General features: G+C 39.9%; 1 protein-coding gene across 2 annotated transcripts in view; it reads left to right on the top strand.

The window, feature by feature from the left end:
- Nucleotides 1–14231, top strand: part of COP1 (COP1 E3 ubiquitin ligase) — a 163441-nt gene that overhangs the window by 27435 nt on the left and 121775 nt on the right. For both annotated transcript variants that reach the window (XM_075003155.1, XM_075003156.1), the window contains exons 6-8: nt 128–196; nt 9564–9623; nt 11252–11328. In XM_075003155.1, coding sequence (XP_074859256.1) covers nt 128–196; nt 9564–9623; nt 11252–11328 — 206 coding nt within the window. The remainder of the gene's footprint in view (nt 1–127; nt 197–9563; nt 9624–11251; nt 11329–14231) is intronic.

Here is a 14231-nt window from a genome sequence, read left to right as displayed (position 1 = left end):
TTGGCTTAATGTGATGCTTCTTTCCCCTCCCTCTAATTGACAGTGATTTGTTTGCATACATGCTCTGAATCCTTATGTGTAACGTTAATTTATTTTTGTTTCTCTTTGAATATATTTTCTGTTACAGGAGTCTCATGCTGCTCAACTACAGATCCTCATGGAATTCCTCAAGGTTGCCAGGAGAAATAAAAAAGAGGTAGCAGATTTTTGTTTGGTTCTGCAACTGGGTGAGGGGGCTTTCTTCTGTTTTTAAATCATAATTTCAGACCAGCCTGTCCTCTCCTCACAGGAGAAGATTCTCAGCTGCAGAAGAATATTTGAAATACTGGGAATAGATTAGTTGAAATATGACCGCTTCAGTTTTCAATCTGTTGCCTTTTTTTCATATTGTTGGTTGAAACCATGTGGGGAGAGGCAGTTGTTAGAGAAAGAGTCCACACTGGCAACTTGCAGCAAATTCTTGAAACAAGATGCAGTGTGAGGAGAAGATGGAAAGAGCAAGAAAGCTGATAGGCATTTCCACAATGTGTCAGAAATGTCACTATTAATTTCACTCACCCAGTAACAAATTGGGATAAATTGTAAAGGTCCAAAAGAACACAGAATTAATGTAAAAGTACTCGGGGTAGGATTTCGTAGAAATGAGCAGGAAATAAAAAAGAGATTTGAAACAGGAAACATAAAAGGAAGGTGATACAGCATGGAAAAAGTCCTTAAGGCTGACAATGAGAATTGGGTGAACAGGGACTTAATAAAAATACCAAAACAAAATGAGAGACATGGAGATGATGCTGGACATAAAGTTGGGTCTTCTGCCACATGCAGTGTTACAAACTCATATATCAGGTGAATTGTTTCCTTTTTTTGAGTGCTGATCTGTAGGTATTATCACTGGGTATTTATATCCTGCAACTATTTTAGGCTTCAACCCCCATTGAACATGCGGTGTTACAAACTCTGGAAACTATGGAAATATTTGGTCCCATTTGTTGCATCACTAATGAAACTACACCTGGAATGTTCAACAATGCTGCACACCTTAGTATCAGAAATATACCAAACAATTGTAAAGAACTGCAATAAAAGGACTTCAAAATGGCTAGGAATCTAGAGGGGTGGATTTCTGATGAAAGACTTAAAGTAGAACATAACAAAACCAGCAGTAATATAGTACGTTAAAGACTAACAAAAATTATTTATTCTGTGATGAGCTTTTGTGGGAGAGACCCGCTTCATAATGTGATGAAGTGGGTCTGTCCAAGGAAAACTCTTCACCGAGTAAATCATTTTTGTTAGTCTTTAAAGTGCTACATAACAGCTGGTTTGTTTTGTTAGAATACAGACAACCGTGGTTACCTCTCTGTTACTATTAAAGTAGAACATGTATGGCTTTGCTGTTTGATCTGTCCAACTGCTGGCCAACAGGGGTTTAAGCCTAAAATGTTTGCAGGATGTAAACACCCGTGATAATACGGGAACTGTCCAGAGTCGCTCAGTAACATATAAGGCCTGATCCAAAGCCCGTTGAAATTGATGACGCTCATCAGTGGATAATGCCCTTTGGGAGCAGTAATGGGTTGAAACTGACAGACAAATTCAAGTTCAAATCAGGATTCATTACTTCAAATGTGGAGTTTACTAGACTGGAATAACTTCTGCTAAGAAATGGAAGAGCATACTAGCACTCAAGCAGTTCAAAAGTAGATTCTACACAAGACTGCCATTCTGGGCTGGGCATAGTCTTTGCTATCTTAATGGATCTCTTCCCTCTCTTAATTTCTGCGCTTCATAAAGCGTGACACTGTGCGTTAAAATCTGCAGAAAAAGATGTAGAGCAGGCGTGTCCAGCCCGCAGGCCGCATGCGGCCCTGGACAGCTGGTAATGCGGCCCCACAAGATTGTAAACTTTTAACATTATTATGGGATTTATATATATATATTAACTATATTATATATTTTATATGCGGCCCAAGACAATTCCTCTTCACTCAATGCGGCCTAGTCAAGCCAAAAGGTTGGACACCCATGATGTAGAGTAAGGGGCTTCTTAAGGTTAAGCGAAATAGCTCTGAAATTTTTAATTTTTTTTTTTTTAAGGAAAACTTCTTGCTACAGCTGCATGTACATGATTATTTAAAATACCAATGTTAAAAATTTTTAAGACTTCAGAACAGCATTGTTAACTCAGCTATATCACACAAATACAATTTTTGTTCTGGTTTTAATTTTATTTTGGAGATTTAAGAATAATAATGCATTTTCTCATGGCATATTTATCTATATTCATTTAAAAATAATTCTAAATTTAATTGTCCAGTGTTCTTTTAGAACAAAGCAAAAGCACAACTCAACCGTACGCGGAACTTTAAAGAAAGACCTTTTATCACATGCCTTTCTGTGCGTTTCATGCTCATGAAGGCCACAGACTTGGGAATGACCATACCCCAAGTCTTGGTAACTGAAGAAGAAGTTCTGAATCCATAAATCTAAAGTGTAAGGTCTATGGGTATGGGTGCATTCACTTATTTCAAGAATCATATTATTGCATAGAGAAAGAGCGGTCTGCTAATATGAGTATCCTAGAACGTAGCTCAGTGATATAAATACTGCTTTTACGTCTTTACTGGAATTTGTGATTTATTTTTATCTCATATACTTAATGCTGCACTAAATCAGAGTTTGCATTTATTTAACAAGGCCTCTGCCACGTATCATGCAATAAGTATTATTTTTCAGCAGGTGAGTATCCTAGATGAACAGAGTAGTCCTTACATTCTCACGTTTCTTGTCTATCACAGTACATAATCATGCCTGTTTCAGTTTATTTTAGCAATACCCATCCAAATAGATCTGTAACAGTATGTGTACACATTCTCTCACCCCACCCCCACCCCCCCAGATGTTGACGAAACCTTTGTAACTACCCAGTTTCTTTTTTCTTTTCCCCTTGCATTGCCCACCTCTGTAAGCCAAGCCACTGGGCCAGACACAACACCGATGTCCCACCAAGCTCATCTTCAGGGCCTCCCCCTTGCTCTGCCCCTCACCCCCAAGGGTTATAGACAGAAAAATAGCCACATGCCCGCATGAAGTTTTCAGCATGCTGGCATCTTGTTCCAGCAGAGCATGCTGGGGATTGCAGTTTCCAGGGACATTACTAGCTCCCTCACCCTATCTTGGACAGTGTCTATGTGTGGGCTGGGTTCTGCCAGATCCAGTGGCTGTTGGTAGCGGCCAGCAGCAATGCAGCCCATTTCTGGGGTGGAGGGGAGGAAATTCAGTTTGTACAATGTTAATTTCTGCCAAATTCAGCAGTGTGTGGTGGCGCTGAATTCCTCTAGAAGTAAATCATGAAGTGTTCCACAGCTTTGTTCTGCTGAAATTGCCTGTTTAGCATTTCGGAATAGGCTTGCTTTCTTTCTGTTTCCTCAATGCGTCTCAACCTTTTTCTTTTTTCTCTATAATAAAGAGGTGAAATAGTAGATGTAAGGATTGTGGTATAATCACAGGAAATTGGAAGTCTGAAATCTCCAGGGTTGTGATTAGCTCTTGCTAATCACTTTACCTGTCAAACCTTATGCTTCAGAGCCACACATGGAAAGGATAATGGTATGCAAGTATAGGTGACAAAACTAGGTATCAGTCATGCTCTGTGCTGTCACAAATTCTTGATTGCATTCTAAGACTCCTGGGATGGATTTATAGCTATAACAGGACTTTCCTAGCCCTTGTCTTTAAAAGCTCGGTTATTTAAGCTTATTTGCCTCTAAAGCCTTTTAATAAGGGATGTTAGAACTCAATTAGATGACAGCAAACCAAGAAAATCAGTAGTATGTGGGGAACAAAGTAAGAGGCTTTAATTTATTATTGATACATGTCTGACTTATTTTGGTAGGGCTTTTTTTTTTTCTCAAATGAAAAAATTGGTGTTGTCTCATATTAAAAGACATTGCTGTACTCGTGTGTTGACATATTAAGTGCTTGGAGTTCAAAACCTTTGTAATACAATTATAAAATATTTTATGATTATGTTTTAATATGACCAAAACTAAAATCTCATGAACTGTTTCTATTTTTTTTCTGTGCTGCATTGACTTGGAGGGAGACCCAAACTGGGATGGGTTTCACCCATTTCAGGATCCAGCCAGTTCTATTTCCACAGACTTGAGGACATACCCTGTTGTGGGTTTTTTTTGTTTTTTTTTTGGACGAGGGGGGGTCGTTTGGTTTTGGTTTTGGTTTTGGTTTTTTCCTGTATAGCATAAGGATTTTATCCTCCACAGCCAGCAGGGGTTTTCTCACCTCCCCCTTTTTAGAGAACTTGCTTGTTGTCAAGTTCCTCTTCATCTCCAGCCACTTCAGTTTCTACTGATACAACACCACTTCTCACAAGGGTACTTTCTGGTATCTTTCACAGAGCAGAAGAAGCTATAGGATTCAAGTTTTTATTTGGTAATCAAGCTTCCATTTGAAGCACTTCACCCTGTTGCAATGTTATTTCTCTCTAGGGTGACTTTCCTAGTCATGTGACTCAGGCTCTGTCAGTGGCATCTCATTAGTGCACATTTTACTTCTACTGGGGACTTGCTTTCAAAATAAAGTGGCCTTCCATTCTGTTTCACTGAAGGAGAAATTATAGTAAATTGTGGAGGTACAAGGTATTCTTAACTTCAGAGTGATTAAATGTTTTAGGGAATCTCATGTCTTTTCATCCTCTATTATGCTGTAATAGCAGGAAGCCAAGGTTTCAAATTTCTCCATTGCTGTGGCTGAAATTCTGTACCAAGCTTGTAAATCCGTCTCTTTTCCAAACAAAACAGTACAAGAGGTCATCAGAGTTCCTAGCCTGAAAACTTTGGTGTGTTTTACAGATATGCGAGACAACTGCTTGGTATTAAGTTTACACATCCATGGGGCTTATATAAATTGGATACAGAGACATCCATAACTATGGCTTTAAGATGGTGGACGTTACACTTAGTTCATGTAATCTTCAGCAGTGAAACCTCACAGTAGAAAATAATTAGTCCCGGACTAGCAATAGTAGACCTGGCTGTAGGTAGTATGGGCTTTGTACAGATAAATTAACTTTTTTAAAGGCTTACTGGAGTGAAAAGATTCCGTCTAATTAACACTGATCAGATTAGCCCTTCTTAGCTCTACAAAAATGTTTCCAGCGGGAGTAGGGTTATAAGAATGTACTCTCAAATGGAACCCTCAAGAAACAGGCCTACCTCGAACAACATGGAGAAGATCTATTGGGATTGAAGAACAACAACTGGGGTGCTCTTGGAGTCAGCTAGAAGCTTTGTCCAAAGACAGAGTGAATTGGAGGAGTACAGGGGTTTAAGATAAGTCGTCACATTTATTTTAACAGAAATTGAGTATAGCACAGCTCTGGAATTATTTTTACTACCACAGTTCCAAAATGAGTAGAGCCAAGTACTGTCCCATTGATCGAATCTGACTTGCCCTAAGTCTGCAGGACACAGGTGGCAGGAGTTGTGGGGCTGCTATAAATAGAGTAGCTTTTCAGAGAAGAGAAATAATCAGATAACTGCCTATAATTGATGCACATCATTGTTATGCATTGAAGAGTGTAATCAGAATGAAAAACTGATTTCAGGTTTTTTGTTGGACTAAAGTTAAACCAAATAAAGCATTCATGTCCTTTAGACATGTCATGGCACATGATGGCATCTAAATTGATCTGTTCAAATGTTAAGCTATTTAGCTTGTGCAGCTGGCTGAATGTTGATGTTTTCTGGAGACGTGTTTCTTTTAAAATGTTTGTGCATAGAATTAGTACTCCTCAAAATGTGACGAATACTGCTGTCTACATCCTAAATGTTATAGCAGCACCACCTGATTGTAATACGTCTGAATCTTGAATCACACAGCTCCCCCAACACACCTGCCTTTGCCTGGAACACCCACTGCTGTTCCAGGGACTGTCAATTGTGTTAAAACAGGCAGGGCTTGTTTTTTTAACCATTTAAACCCTCCAGGGAGTAGGATGAGATCAGTCCTTAGCAGTGAATGTAAAAATAACTATCTGATAAGTCTATGCTTTCTTTAAAATATTTGTCCTTCTATTGATAGAGACAGCTGTTGGAAACAACAAAGGAAACTAGAGTGAATAGAAGTTGGATACTAACAAGTCTCTGTTCTTGGGTGTATGTAATGGAGCCCACTTTTTTTGCCTCAGATGACTGCAGCACCTGCATTTTTTTTCCCCGATTGCTAATCTCTTACTGCAAGCCAATTTGTTGTAGAATAATAAATGTAGAGCAGATTTCCTGATATTCATCTCATGCTTCATTTTTGAAATCTTTTTTAATATGGAGATTTTGAAAATAAGGGATTAATGATGCTGGCAGCCAGAGCTGAGCATAACTAGGACACATGCTGCAGGCAGCTTTGCTAATACTACCTCTAACCCAGTGGTTGCCAACCTATTCAGTACTGAGGGCTGGTCCAATACTACCTGTATGGTCTGGAGGATGTAATGGGGGTCACAGCTGTGTGCTGTCCAGGTTGCAGGTGTAGAACCACTGAGCCACACTTACAGTACCCATTATTGTTCTAGTTATGTTTATTTTAAGCAGATGCTGCCACTTGCAGCATGCAGTGGTTTTGTACATTTAAATCCCTCAACTAATAGCATTTGTGACCAAAATAAATGAGCCCAGAACTTCAGAGGGTGAGATCAGTGCATGAGTGCAGTGCTGCCTAACTCTGAGGAAGAGGGATCTTCTAAAAATCATTATTGGTTTTCCTTCCCCTCTTTTTACTGTCTTTATGGAGAAAAGCCTTTTTAATGTTAAATTGTTAACTCTTAATGTGATTGGGCTAGTGAGTTGCCTATTGTAGACCTTGGGAGGCAGACCAGTCCTCGCCTACAGATGGCCCACCAACCTGAAACAAAGTCTCACCAGCAGCTACAGACCATACCACAGTAACTCTAAACCTGGAACCAATCCCTGCAACAAACCTCGCTGCCAACTCTGCTCACATATCTACATCAGTCACATCATCACAGGACCTAACGTCAGCCATACCATCAGGGGCTCATTCACCTGCACATCTACAAATATAATATATGCCATCATGCGCCAGCAATGTCCCACTTCAGTTTACATGACCAAACTGGACAGTCTCTCCATAAAAGAATAAATGGATGCAAATCAGATATCAGGAATGGTAACATACAAAAATCTACAGAAGAACACTTCAACCTCCCTGGACAATCAGTAACAGATTTAAAAGTAGCCATCCTGCAACAAAAACACTTAAACAGACTCTGAAGAGAAATTTGCAAATTAATTGCAGCTCTGCAGTTTGACACCATCAACCAAGGATTGAACAGAGACTGGGAATGGCTGGCCAATTACAAAAGCAGTTTTCCCTCTCTTGCTGTTCATGCCTCCCCATTAGCTGCTGATAATGGGCCACATCCTCCTTTGACTGAACAGACCTCATCAACTCTGGCCCTCTTCTTGACTGGGACTCTCCCTGCCCGCCCCCACCCCCGCCTCTCCATGAGCCTGTATAATTAGACCTTCCTCTGGAATTTCCACTATGTACATCTGACGAAGTGGGTCTTTGCCCACAAAAGCTTATGCTCCAAAATTATCTGTTAGTCCATAAGGTGCCACAGGACTTCGTGTTGTTTTTGAAGATGCAGACTAACTTGGCTACCTCTCTGATGTATTGTAGCGCTGACATAGTAGACTCTGTTCAGTGGTGGGTACTTTAGAAAGACATCTCCAATAAAAAGCTTTGCAGAAAAACAATGGTTTAAGGGTCAAACTTAAGCATTCAAGCTGCTGTTTATTGGGGAGCAGTGTGCAGATCGGCATTGGAGTTTATGATGAACCAGACAGATGCCTTTGAGTTTGAGTGACTTGAGAGGTTTCCACGAAAGTGTCTGTTTAAAAAAGATGCATTGCACTTTTTTTCCCAGAGATTTTGGCATGCCCACTTAGTAACAGTTTTTAAAACATAGCCCCAAAGGGGGTCATCAAAGGCGTTTAATGCAGTGAATTAAATTGACACTGAAATAGCACTTGGACAGCCAGGTTCCCTGCTGTAACAGCCTCTATTAGTCCTGTGTGTCTTGGTGAACCAGACTTACAGTGAAGCTTTGCTTTTGTTTGTTACCAATACATATAGTTGTAGCAGAGCCTCTTAGCAAAATTCTAACATGCAGATATCCCACTTTCTTTTGTGGCTAAGTTGAATTTTGAATATCTCATGCTATGTCCTCACTGCTTGCATGTAGGTTTGGGTGGGAGGCACCCAAAGGATGCACAGGAATAATGTGAAGTTGTTAGTGATTGGATAGATATTTCCTCTAAATAGCTACTGAAGACTTGCATAGCTTTAGGGATGCTGGATTAAGCTTCCGTCTTTCTGTGAGAGACCTAGCCAAAGCCATACCCTTGCAAGTGTCATGGAGACTTAATAAGATCATTTCTCCGGCAATTTAATGGAAGACTTTTCAGAGAGGCAGAAGGTCATAAGAACAGCCATACTACTAGGTCAAATCAAAGGTTCATTTAGCTGAGTGTCCTATCTTCCAATAGTAGGCAATGCCAGATGTCTCAGAGGGAGTGAACAGAACGGGTAAACATCAAGTGGTCCCTCTCCCATTGTCCATTTCCAGCTTCTGCAACCGGATACTGTTAATTTTGGCATGTTTTTATGAAACAAATACTAATTCATATTTCACAAAGGGAGTTGGAGGATTTGATTTTGTGTTAGACATCTGCATTTGATGAAAAATTGTGATCCCTATGACTCTTGGGGTGTCAAGCCACAATTATTTGTATTAAAAAACAAAACAAAACAAAACTGTTGGATCCCTGTGTAATGCTGACAGGCCTGGGTTGCCAGCTGTAGGGCTAGAACCTGGAAATGTAGGGTCTAAAGCCCTGCACTCTACCACGTGAGCTAAAGGTGAGCTGGTGCTGAGCCAAGGCTGTAGAGCAGAGACTTCACTTGCCCCAATGAGGTCTCAGTTCCTCTGGGTACAACATGCTTCCCTGGGCTGAGGAAGTGCATCCTGAGCTTCTGAGACCTTCCAGCAGTTCTTCCCAGCCAGTACACCAGTGGTAACGCCAACAGACCTGGGTTGCCAGCCCTAGGGATAGAACCTGCGAGCATAGGGGCTAAAGCCCTGCACTCTACCACATGAGCTAAAGGTCAGCTGGCTCTCAGCTGAGACTTCACTCACCCCAGATGAGGTCTCAGTTCCTCTGGGTACTACACCTGTAAGGGAGGAGTTTAGAAAAGCACAAAATATTATATTTTAATAATCGTCTGAAGCCTTTTGTGCCTACTTTTGAACAATATAATTTTGCTTGTACTGTTTTTATTTCCCGACTGTAAGTTTCATTCAATGTAGTTTGCTTCTTTAACTGTTTGCACTTTTGTGTATAGTGATTGTATGTAATATGGGCTTTGCTAATTTAATTGAGGTCAAATTAAGTCCATTGCTTGATGTCTGTAGTTATTCCAGTACAAATTGGCTTAGATTTCTTTTATCCTTTCATCCACAGCAACTGGAGCAGATCCAGAAAGAGCTAAGTGTCCTGGAAGAGGATATTAAACGAGTGGAGGTGAGGAGCCCAAACATTTGTTGCAACTCTGGCATTGTTTCATTACCTTCAAATTGTTTGCTTCTCTGTATGATGCTGCATGAAATTTATGGCCATTGCTTCAGTAATGGAAAAATGAACAGCTGATGCTCTTTGTGTTTATTCGTTTACTAAATGCCCACAGGCATTGATGAAAGGGATCTATTCAAATCATTTTTTTCCAGGTGTGTTTTTTTTTCTTTGTTTAGAACTTCAGCCTACCTTGGCACTGAAAGTCACTGTCTTGGTAAAAAGAGTGGCTCGTCAATTGCATTGGTTTACTGTTGGTGGACTGAGTAATCTTAAGAGCCTTATCATCCCCAATTAAAGCAGCTGTCTGTACAGACACCTGCACATCTGGAATTCTCTTGCTGACCCCCACCCCCATATCAGGAACACCCTGACTCAATCTTGACCGAGCCCCAACCACCTGCACCCTGACTCCCTCCATCAGGCTAAATACCTCTCCCCTGCTCCCATGAAGCCCTAACTATCTTCACCTCACTCTGCATCCAGACTCTCCACCAACCTACCCACACTCAGATTGTACCATGCAGAACCTTGGTAACTCTTGAGAGAAATCTGCATTGAAAAATATAAAATTCTGAAAATTCTGCAAAAGAGCACAATATATTCACACATTTTTCAGTTGTTTTGGTAGCTTATTTAAAAATACTTGTTCGCAAATACTTTAGAATGGGTGATTATGTTGCAATATTTTGGTAAGTAGACATGGAGACTTTTACAGGACTTTAGAATACCATATGCAGAATATTTCACCTTTTGATGCAGAATTCTTGCAGGAAAAAGATAGTTTACCCTGTAGTCCAAAAGCTACAGCATTGTGCACTAGCTTCAGCTTCTAGATACATTTTAAGGTGTTGTGTTTTTGTAGAACACCTTGCAATGGTCTGAGATGAAGATGACAGTCATGCATAATAGATGCAAGATCTGTCCACCTCTGAAAGAAACAGATGCAACATTTTGGCTGATTGTAGATTTAGAAAGGGGCATGTGTGTATGAAGTAGGGGAAGGAAGGTGACTAGGCCACAGCTTCTGCCTGATCTTTTTAGATGATGCGTTTGCCCTATAAGTTGCAGGTGATGCTGCTGAAGCCTAATGGGTGAACTAGTCTTTCCTGGTTCTGCTAAATCCCTCATGTATTCTTCCTTTGGCCCAAATTCCACATTCTTTTGTAGTTGCAAAGGCTATTTTAGGAAGAAGTTTTCATCTCTCTCTTAGTAAGGTGATGGCAGAACAAGTGACTTGCCATGCAAGATGCATTTTGTGGGGAAATGGCCATATTGCTGTTTCTGAGCTGGAGGTGGCAGGATAGAAGCATTGATCTCTAACGCTATCTTGATCCTTGAGCAAGGTACCCTGGCAACAGGCCATGAGAAGACCAATTAGAATGGCAGCAGAAAGTAAGGAAATAGGAATCAAAGTTACTGGGAAAAGAGAAGAGATTCCCTAGTATGAATTAAACAAAATTAGATACTGTTGGCTACCTACTACAAACATTAATTCATACACCAAAACTATGTACTTGAAAGGCGTCTACTGCCCGCACATCTTTGTGTTTTTGTTGTAATTTGGCTCTCTGTTTCAGGAAATGAGTGGCTTGTATTCGCCCGGCAGTGAGGATAGTAAAGTGCCTCAATTTGAAGCTCCCTCTCCGTCAAACAGGTACAAAGCTCACAGCTGCTCACAATCTGTGTTACAGATCCCTCAGACTGCTCTCGCCCTCACTCATTCAATGCACATAACTCCAGTAGAATTATTTTTTGGAACAGATAAAAATAACATTCACATGGTCCCATCTGTTTTCTCAGTGGTATTTATTTTCATGCCAATAAGCTAGTGAAGAGAATGTTGTGTTGTGAATCCACAGCTGGATTAAAGATCTTCCTTTTTCAGAATGCTTTGAAAATCTTTCAGCTCTGTACAGGTAAGTCTGCAGACAGTCTCAGTTGCTGGATTAATGTTAAACATACACCTGTGCTTTTAACATCATGTATTTAATTTGTGGTGGTTGGCAACTGCAGTGGCCAAAACAACTTAACATTAAATAAATGTCTGACCTTTTAATCATGCAAATTTAACCTTTTGTATTGTTCCCATGGTCAGATTTTTAAATTTAACAGACTCATTGGTTCTACCCATCTGCCCACTCTCTTTGGTTAGATTGAAATGTCATTTCCCTAGTGTATTGTTGGTTCTTTCCAGTCTGGGATATTACGTGCCCTGGATTACAGATAAAATTGTAAATAATCTTTTGTGTATCCAAGTCTCACATGCCAGTGATTCAGTTTTAAAGTGCATTTTAATGTGCATACTTTCCTATAGTCATTCAGCTGGAATAAGCAATGATGCCCCTAAGCTCCTATCTTGCATACTGAATAAATAACATTTTTTTCCCCTTTCTGGAAACACTTGTCTGAGTTCTTGAAACCAAAGACCAGCACAGGTATCGATTGGCATTTTACTAGATGTCTGCTAGCTGGAGAACTAAACCTAATAGCCCAGAGGTATATGTGAAAGATGTGGGGGAAACTACACTGGAGAGTTTCAAGGATAATGGATTGGCTAGCCTTCTAATAGCTGCTCATCTTTGTATCAGGTTGTTACCCTGGATGCTGTTTGGGAATCTCATTTTTCCTAATCATGTAACAGGTGCTTTAAGTTTCGGGGGAAGAAGACACGTCTGCTACTCCTTCCCCCTCTTGGTTCTCATCTTCTGGGACGTTTTAAATTGGCAAATAACTGCAGGATCTCTCTTCTGTCTCATTGCTTCTGCAAGCTGTAGCTACATGAAATGACCATGATTCTTGATAACTTGCAGGATTCTGAATATCAGCAGTGAAACTGATCAGTCTTTGTTAATTTCATGCTTCTGATGCTTGGGAAAGCTGGGAATTTCAGGCTCAGTAAGTTGATGCTGCACTACTTCGCACTTTTCACATTTGGAGCATTACCTTTTTAAGCATAAGGGCTAGAAATTCTTCCTTAAAATGGAAGCCTAAGTCTTGCAGAAATAGAAGTCTAGTTCTGTTACATGAAGCAAATTAACAAGGAATTTTTTCAAGCAATGTTTTATACCATTGGGAACCTGAAATAGTAATTTTCTAGCCCAGGAAGTTGTTAGAAACCATTTTAAAATCTGCTCTGTCTGAAACCAGTGTGGGCCAATCTAGCCAGGCTTTTCTGGCATTCTTTTAGGTCTGTGTAAACTTCTGTAGTGACCCAAGCATGTGATCTTGGTCCCAAAATTACGCAGATTATCAAGTTATGTTGATGAAATTGCTTTACATTAGTCTCTGGCATAGCAAAATATGTATTTAGTGGGCCCATTGGGCTTCTTGATTTTTAGAAATGTGGCAGTGACACTTCGGTGACCCAGCATTACTTTTGTAACAAGATCCACTTACTGCTGCTCAGTTCTCCAGAACGTGTGACCTGAGTAAGACGTTATTTAATCTGGCATTAACTGAACCTGGTAGAAGAGTAGTAGGGACTTAGATGGAATGCACATGGCAGTCTCTCACCAAGCTGTTTAGAGGTTCGCTCCGTACTCCTTGGTGACATTGCCAAAAGCAGGGCTTTTCATGACTGCTTATCTGGATGACTTCTGGAGCATTTATCTCTTGACACACAGTGGTACTATCTCTGGTTTCATATAAGTAAAGACTTGAATTCTTTGGTTTACTTTCCAGAAACTACCACCTCTCTGAAATTAATTTGACTTTTCAGTACTATACATATGTTTTGGTGATCAGTTCAGAAATTGTAACCTAGATCTTTCCTTGGAAAGATTACTACAGAATAATTAATGGAAGCTGAAAATTTTGTTGAATTCTCTAGTCCTGTGTTAACTGAAATCCTTCACCTTAAACACTCTCTTTGAAAGATGTGGTGAACCACTAAGAATGAAATACATGAAAATATAAATGTTATAACCTTCCGTGTTCAAATAATTAAATTATATAAATATTTTTTACTTTCCTTTTAATTGAAATTTGTTTTTAAATCAGCGCGTAACTTGTTAGCATGCTTACTCTCCTGCTGTGACTTATCTGGAGAGTATTCATATAGTATAAGATTAAGATTACCTAAGTAAGTGCTGAGAGAACATGCTTCTCTTTTTGCTTGTCGTTCTGTTTAGTTTATTTTGTTCTGTTTTGCTTTCACATTTACAGTATTCTACCTTGTTGAACTTTAGAGGCTTCAGTCTCGTGCTCTGTCTGATTTATCTTTTGATTCAATAGTCCTTTCCACCAGTACTCCAGGTTTTCATACCCGCCCTGCTCCCACTCCAACCCACACTTGTATATCGCCAGATGATGTTTGAAGACCAGTTGAACTTAGTTTCTCCATTTTTCACATTGGCCTCCTAGTTGTCAGAAGCAATTATCCTTTTGGGCTACACACTTTGTGTTTTTATCTCATTTATAGCCAGGCTCTCTGTCTTTAAAATAACCTCATATTTTTTGTAGGTGAATACTGCTAGAGGAAACCTCATGCTGTAACTTTGCTGAATTTGTATTCAGCATGTGTAACTAATGCTTCTTAAAAGAAATCAAAACTTTTTT

Source organism: Carettochelys insculpta, chromosome 9 (genome assembly GCF_033958435.1).
Source record: "Carettochelys insculpta isolate YL-2023 chromosome 9, ASM3395843v1, whole genome shotgun sequence".
NCBI classification, from domain to species: Eukaryota; Metazoa; Chordata; order Testudines; family Carettochelyidae; genus Carettochelys; species Carettochelys insculpta.
This window is presented reverse-complemented; position numbering and strand designations above follow the sequence as displayed.